Source organism: Opisthorchis viverrini (assembly GCF_000715545.1).
Source record: "Opisthorchis viverrini unplaced genomic scaffold opera_v5_145, whole genome shotgun sequence".
NCBI classification, from domain to species: Eukaryota; Metazoa; Platyhelminthes; class Trematoda; order Opisthorchiida; family Opisthorchiidae; genus Opisthorchis; species Opisthorchis viverrini.
In genome coordinates, this window is record NW_008751802.1 from 805,207 (window position 1) to 816,082 (window position 10,876).

The window sequence follows — 10,876 nt, forward strand, 5'->3', positions numbered from 1 at the left end:
CGTGGGTCTTCTTGGATCTGGCCCCCTGGTAATGCAAACAATATTACATAATCTTAATAATTCCGCCTCACGGTATACCTTGCGCTTCACACCGGCAAAGTTTGAAGTGTCACAGCAAAACTCAGTGGGCCCGGAGCCTAACCTCATGCTTGCGGATGGGTCGATTGAGGTAGTAGACAAATTTGTTTACCTGGGCAGCTGTATCAGTACCGGTGGTCTTGCGGAAGATGATAGTTCCATCCGGATTTGGAAGGCCAGAGCAGCTTTTGTTAACCTGCGTCAGCTGTAGCGTAGGCCCAGTCGCGCCCTCAGTGTTGCTCATGCATCCAAGCTATGGCCTTCAATGCATAGCTCCCTTCCCAATCCCTTCATTTAGCCGTCCACTGAGAGTCCTGTATTTACGCATCAGTTTATCAGCTCCCGCCTCCAATGTACAGCTACCCATCCTATCTCCCCAAATCATCGATGAACGAGACCGTGGGAGCTACAACAACTGTGCAATAAGTGCGCAGCTCTTGCAGCTAATAATAGTAATTGATTCACTACTCGTATCGGAGCCTTTGGCATTGAAAATTAAACCTTTCGTGACTTCGAAAATACGCAATTGCTTTTCCCTGCCCAAGCGATGCAAAGTTCCTATCGTTCTGATGGAGTTCCACTCACTCCGTTTATGAATGAAAACAAACTGCTCAGTCAGTGCATGTCATACTTATCTGTTTCTATCTGTTCGGAAGAGACTATCACAGGCAGCTGGTGTGAATCGTTAGTATTGCTCATTTTCCTAAAGTTAATTTGTTTATTCTCTGTACCATTTGCAGCCTGTAACGGCTAATGCGTGTTATAACCATGCTCCTTTGATGAAAATACTGTCTCTGAGGCATGCGATCTCGATGGACCTGTCCGCTGTATATCTTCATGTTATCGGTTTTGGTGAATGCACAGACTTCTGGAAACACCTGTGCACATGTGAGAAAGCTGTTGCAAGACCACCGAAACGTCACGTTATCAAGATCATCCGATCACTTTTCAAACTTTCTCAAAACTGCAGGAACTTCGTGTCGTCTCTCTTCTGGCACGTTGAACACATGCTGTTCATTAACAGACGTTTATGTGATGTACGCATTAAGTGAGGTGGAATTCAACCACAGCTGGAATCTTTGGCTTTCATTCGTCTTCCAGACAACTATGAACGATTCTATTCGCTTGCAAAGTGTGCAATGATAATCTTCTAATAATCATACTTTATAGAGTTTTTTGTGTCTGCCCTCAGCACTACGATGGCCACGTTACATTCCAATTTCAAGCGGTCCTATGGATACAATTATGAACTCAATCAAGATTTTTTCTTTCAATTTTTCGATGGATTGGCTAAATACATGCTAGGTCAGAAGCAGAATTTGTCCCTCATGATCGATATGTTCTTTCGAGAACTTCTGATTCGCATTGTTCGCCTTATGTTACTTGCGAAGTCAGAAAGCGATCTCCGCACAGCTGATTGCGTTGCTGAGGGACTGGAAAAACAAAACCCGTTCGATCAAACACCAGAAATAATCAAAGCCCTAATGGGTCGAGCATTCCCACCGGCACGAATTGCCGCCAATGCCCTTCTACTTGGAAATGAAATGATAGGGAGTATAATGAATCATGTGAGTTTTGATACATTTTGAATTACATTTCATTCTTAAATGGCTTGTGCATCATGATTTGTACTGGTTTTGCTCTACTGTGCTGACAACGACGCCGCAGACTAGCTCTTAGCTAATATTTCGGTGTACGCTCCCCGTTAGTTCAGCTCTCCAGCTAATGCCACAACATCTGAAGACTTGGAATGCCACGTTATCATTCCCACTTGTAGTGGATGTACATTGCACCTATGGTACAAGTGCAGATAGTCCCTCGAAAATATTTGTTGTCTTAGTCGTGAGGATCAGCAGAGAACCTGGCTCGCACAATTTACCGTGATATTGCAAACCTGAGTTTCGGTATGCTTGAATACTCAGAAAATCTGGTGACTTGCATCATCAGTTGATTAAAAAAAATTCTAGTCTCCCACTCACGTACACGAGCAGATGAGAAACGGGATATCTTTGAACTCGGACGATTCTCGTTCTGAACCTAATTTAAAGAAGGTCAATCTGCTCTCCTTTATTGCACGCTGGGTTTGGGATTACAAATGGAAATTTACATCGACTATTGTGTTGAGCCTTAATCAGCATGATTCTCTTTACGATGGGCGTTTTTGCCATACAGTGGTGGTTCTACCAGGAAACTCGTCTTCATGTGGGCACTAGCGGAAGCGTCTGTCGCTGGTTCTTCGTTCACGAATGCCGTGAAATTGCAGACAATTGTACTACAAGTCAAACGTCTACTTCAGAAAAGTTATCGTATGAGGACGAAGTGAGGAGTAGGAGTGATCGCCAACCCATGGTTGGAAGTGATAATAACCGTCCAGCTGTAACACCCTTTCGGTTTGAATTACGCACCCTCCGGTCAGTAAATTTATTCGTTAACCACTAAGTTATCTCAAGCTCTGGTTAAAAGTGGGCGAAATTCACGGTTTAGGAATCCTTCGGAAGAATCCAAAGCAGTAAAGCTCGGTCTTATTGCGAAGAATACCTAATTGGAAGCAGTAGCTAGTTTTTCTCAAACGAGGGAGACGAGCTGGACCAAGTGGTTAGTGCGCGAATTTACTGACCGGAAGGTCCGTGGTTCGAATCCGACCGACCTCTCTCGACTTCCCCTGTCTAGGCTTGGGCGACCTGACAGTATCCCAACCCTCGTGCCTCATTCGTGTGGCATGGCAGCTAGGCACCGTAAGGGTGCTACAGCTGGACGGCTTTTTTTAAGCGAGTGGAGCAATGAGAACTAAGGAGAATGTTGGCAGCGCAGAAGGTTTTTGAAAAATACCTGCTGTGGCAATGTAGATGGCGAAGTTTTCCACAGTTCGGTTGAAAATGTTCGAACGTGGCTTCTTCCATTGCATCGATACCTTTTCTAGTGTGTCTTTTCTTGCCATTATCTTTCGCTCTCTTGTTCCTCTTGTAGACAAGCCTACGAGTCGCCTGTGTCAGACACTGGCTGGAGTTACGTTACTGCAGTCTTTGCTCGGCGACAGTTAATGCTTACATTTGCCCTCACAGCTGTCGCCTGGCTTTCGATAGCTGCCTATCAAATGTCCGGCCACTAGCCCTAAAGTGGGCAAGTTTTATTGGTACGTACAACCCGCTCCCGACTTCACCAATTGTATCTTTTGATACCTTTAGCCTTTGTCATTACGTACACTTTCGTTTACTTCATAAGCTTCGACTAAGATCTCTCTTCAACGTTTTTGTAAAGATGCTGATACACAGTTTGAGAGAATCCAAACCATGTGAGTTACGTTGACCCAATCATCCTTCTTAAGGTCCACCAAATAATAACTAACTATCAGTTCCATTGATTGACATGTGAAACTCACATTGAAGACCACGCGACCATGAGACGCGTGCCCTTTTTGGTGAAGCGGCATAAAACTTATTGACGATGCTTTTAAATGATCTTAGTTCACCTCTCATCAGCACTGACCATTTCTCCTCATGTTGCGTGCATGTTGTGTACAGTTATATTTTCCGAGCGGAAATTGTTGTTGTTAATATTCTTCAGACACCTATGACAGCAGTAAAGCAATAGTTGTGTCAAAGTTTCTGCGTAACACCATCGCTCGAGACGTCTTATGCCGCCCCACCGAGTGCACGGCAGACTGTCTTCAGCCATGACCGTGGCAATGAGGAAAGTTGTTTTTTGCGTGTCCCTGTAGTCATGCATGCGCCTACCCACATTCCTAGCTTTGTTCTCGGCGTCACGTACTGTGATATGAACATGCTGTCGCGAGCACCCAACGGTTGCTGTCTAGCTGTTTCTCATCTAAACACCAACTTTTTCGCTATTCGCTTATTGTGTGTCCGATGAATTTTCACACGTCTCCAGTCAATCGGCACAAAAAGTTGGTTCAGTGACCTGCTCAGTTGCGACGTTATTTTGAGTGCTACTGATATTAATGAAATACTTGTGGCGCCATAAGCTACACTTTTCTCTCCTTCCCCTCGAAAAGGTCATATTCGTGGCTAGTAGAGGTTTTTCTGCGCGCTCTTGGACAGACAAACCCATACCACCATCATTGTCGTTGCATCTCAACTTTCGTGCAGCAATGAGGAAGAACAGCGGTGTATTGTTTCAAAATGCCTTTCATTAAAATAATCAGGTAGGAGGTACCTATACATTCGAACAGTACTGAGTCGCACTGAGTTACGACCCATCAGTAGAATGGACCAAGTCAACGTTCACCCCAGCCTAATGCACGACAAAAGGTAGTTTCGCTAAATAATGCGACTAAGAAGTACCTGAATGTTCGTCACTGGTATTCGTTCATGGTATGTTCTCATGAGGTTTCTAGGCGTTCGTAAGAAGGGTTACAATTGCCCCATTCAGAAAATTGAAAAAACGGTTTGTCTGTGCCCGGTTTCACTTTGTATCACCGTGTCACATATTGTCTACCGCAACCCACCCACCAACGGGAAGCTAAAATGGATCATGGCAATTGAGCATGGGTAGTACATGTGGTGATCATCTGAATCTACTAAGCTTCGTTTTATTTTTTTGCAATCCTAGTTCGTTACTGAGCACCTGCTTACCCAGGTATATATATATATATATATATATATATATATATATATATATATATATATATATATATATATATATATATATATATATATATATATATATATATATATATATATATATATATCGTAATTTGGGTACGCATAGGCATCTTAGTATCATTTCCATGGGATGGATTATTTATATCCAGAACCGTTGCATTGCAGAAGTGCCCATGCCTTAGGGGGACGAATGGTTGGAACATATCCATGGACCTGCCCACTAACAGTCCATGTGAAAAGGCTCTTGGCATGTTTGTTACACCATAATTAAATACGTTCAAAGTCACCTTCAAGGTCGGAAGTAACTACAATGCTGTGAATTAGTTCACCATGTACGCTCGAGTGGTCAATCCAAATTCAAGTCACATGAATGGTGACAAGAATATCCTTTGAAACGTGTGATCATGCACGGGAACACAATGCTTGTGTGGGATATGTATATTCGTTTCCAACCGTGGGATAATCATTACCACTGCACACACCGTTCGAACAGGCGCCAGTTTCTTCCATAAAACTACTGGTGTAACTGGTATACGAGAAGATCGCCACAGACCACCATGTACACAAGCCCAACACCATGACCGTTTTCACGAATATTACGTAAGACAATATAAGACTGCTCAGTGGCAAAAAAAGGTGAAAAGACGACCGGCATTTCCTGGGATAAACCCCATTAAGAGTTTTCTGACAGAAAGCCTGATAAGCGAAATGGACCCATGCAAAAGACAGCCTACATCGATTGGATTGCTCTCACATGTCAAATATGGAAGAAGAAGAAAGCCTCTTTTACCAATGTTCCTATGGCAATTCCCACGTTTTAAACATTCGTGAGTAGGCAGCCCTCAGTTACCCTAGACGAAGTCAACTGGGGGTCTCTGTCGAAAGCCGAGCTCGGAATGCATAGGCGCTCCGATTAGTCCAAATGTCAACTAATCAACATCTACACCTTTTCAATTGGATTGCGGATCATAAAAACGCGTCCGTGATATTTATATATAACTTTTACAACGTATCGGGGTCAATGGAAAGTACAGTGACAAAGGATTCTCTATCACAGTTTGTAAGCCCTTGTATGCAAGTTTTGAGTTCCGAACGGTACCAACGGTTGCCGTTCGTCTGATTGTTAAAACACATTGACACGCAGCGAATTCGCATATACAGATCACTGTGAGCCGCTACGCAGGTCAACCTATCAGCGAGCTTGTGTAGGCATTTTCAGTTAGGAAACGTCCTTCAAATTCCATTTAATGGGATCAGATACACAGTGCGAACCCGATGAGCAGTCGAGAGCAGTGTCCACGTTTTAAGTCCTGACAGTACCTTATAGATTACTAACAGAACTTTCGTCAGACAGATCAACATCCAGTAGAGTAACTCGAGTTACGAATGCCTCGACATGCTAGTAATACTGTATTAAACTATGCCCACTACCTTGTGAATGTACAGGTCCTATTAATTTGATGCCATGGAGTAAATGAAGAGGTTGCAGCGCCAGGAGGCGGAAAATCATGTTCAAAAATATACTCAACCTCAAGAAAGGAAATCGACGCTTCTGATAAGTGCCACTATTGGGTTGTAAAAGGAGGGTCGTTTTATGAGCGGAGAAGTGCTCAAAACAGACTAGGGAGTACAGGATAATTTACGCCTTACCCCTTACAAACTAGATGGACATTTGAAAACCTAATTGAAGGATGATTGCTTAAAACCAGACCCAAACTATTTGTGCGACAAAGTCCGGCAGTGTACTCGGAATGGAAACCGACCAAAAGTTTTTACCGGGCTATCAGATAGTGCGGCGCGGTCACCATAAGGGTCTTTTGAGGCAATTCATCGAGGATGCCCGCACAGCCACACGGACTCTTTCAAAATGAGTTCGGCAAGGCCAGGCTCTAGTAGCTCAGTGCTGAGCTCAAGCTAACAGGCTTTTGCACGGTTTTAGTTTGAACAAATGCAATGGAGTTCGCCTGGCCAATCCTGTGTTCGATGACTTCTAATCTGAATGCTATGAACCAGGATGGTGTTTTCTGACAGCTGGCATCGATCTACCTCGTTGGGGCTCGATTTTCAAAGCACAATCTGACACTAAAGACCGTATATATGGCTGGAATCCGAATTAGATCTTCTGGTTCGGTCACTTGGTTTCTTGGCATTGCAACGAGCTCGTTGCTCGTTGATAACGCTTCCATCAAACCATAAAGCTGATTTCTCGATGCATGGAAGAGTTAAGTATTGTAACCTATTTTTCCATTAAGCGTCTTAAGAGTAAAAGTAGATGTTTCACTCATTAGACGTCGCGAGATCTGCTATCTGCATTTCTACTGTTCATACTTCCTTAACAGATCGACTCTTGCCTGTCCTCGGAGCGCTGCAAGGCCCTACCAGTTTTCCTCAGGTTAACCGACCAATCCAGATGCACATAACCGACGCTATCATGAATTTGCAGAGGGTATTTTCCCGCATGGATCAAATGGTAATTCTAGCTAAATCCCAAAATAACTTGCTAACTGCATGAAGCAAGCTTCACCACATTTCAGGAGGCCTTGGAGATACTTACTATTACTCGTCACATATGCATTATTTTTTCAGTTACTGACTAATTGCAGTCACTACGGTATTGCGCTGTCCAACAGGCTCCGACGTTCAACTCCCTTTCGATATCCTACGTCACAAGCACCCCCTCGTACGGACTTTGGTCAGCCACTCCACCAAATTGAAGCACTCGGGGACTGGTCGAGAAAAGCAGTTGAAAAAGTGTGTTCATAATTTTGCTCTTTTATTTAGGTGAATGGTTTACGTTCATGAATTACATCCATTAACTGTTTCAAACACTAAATGCGGAGTCAGACATTGCATCGGCCTATCTGGAATGAAGGAGCCTGTACTCTGACGGAATACACCCATTTGTAAATTGCACTGGTGTTAACCGGAGACTCGCTTGTGGTATTCCCTCAATTGGACTTCCCGTTAACCAACCTAATCTGACAGTGAGCGCATTTTGTCATTTATGTTCATTCAGAACGTAAGGTTGTTAGAAGCTCGGGGACTTGATGATGAGCTCTCTTGAAATACGCTGAAGTTTTTGGGGACCCTATAAGTAGTGTGCTATGTCAGGGCCTATTCTTCGCTCCTCTGTCTGGTTGGTTTCAAAGCAAGTGGATGTTGTGAACGATGTGTATGATAATCAACAGTTCATAGGCAGGCGGGATTTAAACACGAGCTATTCAGTGTGTTTTGAATTCAACTGTCCACACTGAAATTCGGCTTTCGAAAAGACTTTACATTCCGTTCAGCACTGTCAACCATCAATACACACACAATGTCGGGCCTCAAAACTGTCCAAAAAACGTGTCGCTTATGGCTCAGAAGCGAAGTTCTCTGAACCTAAAGGGTCGTGCATACGAATCATCTGTGCATAATCTTAATCTGTCACTGTGACACCCTGCTGGTGGATGCTTTGCAGGAAACAGTCCATGATACCCTAACTCGGGATGGTCAGTCAATGCACATTTCTGGACTGTGACACGCGATTTTCTTTGTAACTGCCAGCTGTGTCCAAAGCAGTTTTTCATCCGCGAATCATGTGTCCTTGAGTGTGTTGTTTCTGGTCTCCGTATCCTATCGTCATCTAAAAAAGAAGAGCAGGGTAAATTATCAAGCGTCAAACAAGGAAATCAAATTTACGAAGCGGATTTCGAAAAGTGATTCGACCGTATTGCCAAGGGTTCCAGATCGCCGGTCAGATGATCCTTCGGCTCCCCACCCCGACAGATGGTTAGGCTTCCTCTGCCGAGTCGTGGCCTGATCAACTGGTGTCCTCTGCCACCCCAATCTCGATGGAACGAATAAGGCCCGTTACTATCCTCAAACTTGGCTGGCTATGGAGAATCCGGCCAACAGGATTGATCTTTGAACTGTTCTCCCATGGTTTTTAAACGGTAAATGAATGATAAATCCATCATTTTCGTTGTATTAGTAGTGGTCTTCTCTTCACCGATTCCCCTAGCGGCCTGAAGCAGAACCGAACGACTTCCATCGGCGAAAACTTTTTCCGTACTCCATTTTCCGCGGTGGTTTTTTTTCAGTCCTCAGGACGGTTGCCTTTTAATAGATATTTGTGCAGCGTCAGGCCAAAAGCAAAAAAGCTTTTGGTTATCCGCCAGGAGTTTCGTGTGATTGATACTTCTTGCATGCGTATTGAAGAACTTCGTTACCTCAACCTCTACATCTCAACTGCTTCTCTTTGGGCTTGGGCAACCTGAGAGTATCTCGAACCTCGTGCTCCCTTTGGGTAGCATTGCATCTAGGTATCTGAAGGGTGTTACAGCTGAATGACTATTATTTCACTGCTATATCTGACTACTGGGATGTTTAGTTTTGCCTGATTGAGTCGGGTCGAAATCCCATCTCTGACGCGAACAGGGGGCAAAATACACAGTGCTAACCGCCATCCCTATGAACTGTTCTGCTTTTCCTCAACTTATGTTCGTCTTTATGGTGGAATATTAATGGCACTGGTCTGTTCCCATTCCGTTTCCGCACTACTGGCATGGGAACTTTCGAGCAACGAAACAGCCGGTTCAGAAAATCATCAAGAGGGGTATTTAGTGGCCATATTTAGCATGTAATCCATTATGGTTCTGAAGTCTGTCGCATTGTACTGGTTCTGTCAGCATTGACAGGTTGCCTGAATCCAAAAAGCAGAGTTTGTAAAAGTGGGCTGGTGAAACCCTAAAAATGATGCAGGGACCGTTAGAATTGTCAGACGCCACACCATAGGTTTTAACACTACCCGTTTTGCTAGCTTACCTTGAGTATCGTTTGACCCGTTGGATCGATACCAGATTTGTCTGACCAATCTGGTGACAACCTCAAGGTGTCGGAGCGTCCCATGAAAACTGTGCACTTAAGAAGGGTTTGGTATGATATGGTAAAATGATGGGTTCCATTTGGGTTCCATTAAATAAGCCATACTAAAAGTCCATCCTGTTGATCGTATTAGACAAGCCCACTTAATCAAAACTATCCGTACTATAAAAAGCGTGTTAATCGGTTCACTTTGAACATCCTTATTAACCGTCTATGGAAGCCACAAAACTATGGTCCGCGGATGGAATCCGGTATTTTTTGTCCATCTAATAATTTTCATTCATTCTATCATATTTATTTATTTTGATCGCTACCTGTGGACTGTGGTTATTCCGGCCGGTCCCACAGCGCGCAGCTTGCTGTTTTTATAAGCCTAGTGGGACACAGCTTCCAAGTTTATTATGATCTCTGCATTGTAAACTTCCACGAGGCAGCCTCAGAATCTCCGGTTACCCGAATGGTAAAGAATATGTAGTTGGTGCTCCTCTGAGACGTGTGAAGATGCACCATCGTGATATGGATTCTTGTAGGCGCTTCTTTGATACACGGTGTGCATCAATTGTTGAAATTTCAGCAAATCTGCTGAGCAATCTTCCCTGGAATGTGACCATTGAATGTTTCCGTGTGAGCGGGCTCTTTGGAATTGAGAGTTGGGGGACGAAAACGTCTACAAAAGCGACAAGCGACATCGGGGAAACGCATCGTCAGAGGGATTGACCTGGAATCCTTAGCTAACCACAAATGCAATGGCAGAGGCTGATATTCTGATCAGCAATCGACGACAAGTTCAGCACTGGGATCGGTTGTGCCTCATGTCTTCTGGGGTTTCCACTCAGGCTAGGAGTGTACACTCAGTAATGGCGTACTTTTGGCTTTCCATGTTCAAACCAAACCGCTGTTCTGTAAATGACAGAAAGCAAGAGCGTGGTGTGGCCGGAAACGCTTTCGCTGTGCAGGACAGCATTAAATGTGAGACTTGTGACTTACCCTCTGCGGCGTCAAGCTAAGGCGTACTCTCAGGTGACTCCAAGCAAGGCTCATCTAGAGAACCATAACACTTTTTGCGTTGTTGATAAAGTTGCTAAGTCACAATATACCTGTAGGATCAAAGGACGAAACAGTACATCTTCCCATTGATTGCTGGATCATATTTTCAATCAACGTCTCGATGCAGAGTCCTTCAAACAAATTTCTTCATTCGTCCCGGCAAACGAGTAGTATCACCTGTTCTCACAGCACTGTCGAGAGTCCGTCACGAAGAGACTGGACCTTATCGTGGTGTGACGGTTTGCGCACCTCAGCGACCCATT

General features: G+C 44.1%; 1 protein-coding gene across 1 annotated transcript in view; it reads left to right on the plus strand.

The window, feature by feature from the left end:
- Window positions 1-320: 320 nt before the first annotated feature.
- Window positions 321-10,876, plus strand: part of T265_06773 (hypothetical protein) — a gene marked incomplete at both ends in the record, with an annotated part of 28,860 nt that continues 18,304 nt past the window's right edge. The window contains 5 exons of the mRNA XM_009172126.1: window positions 321-666; window positions 1,249-1,646; window positions 3,046-3,211; window positions 7,040-7,170; window positions 7,287-7,451. Of these exons, the coding sequence (XP_009170390.1) occupies window positions 321-666; window positions 1,249-1,646; window positions 3,046-3,211; window positions 7,040-7,170; window positions 7,287-7,451 (1,206 nt within the window). The remainder of the gene's footprint in view (window positions 667-1,248; window positions 1,647-3,045; window positions 3,212-7,039; window positions 7,171-7,286; window positions 7,452-10,876) is intronic.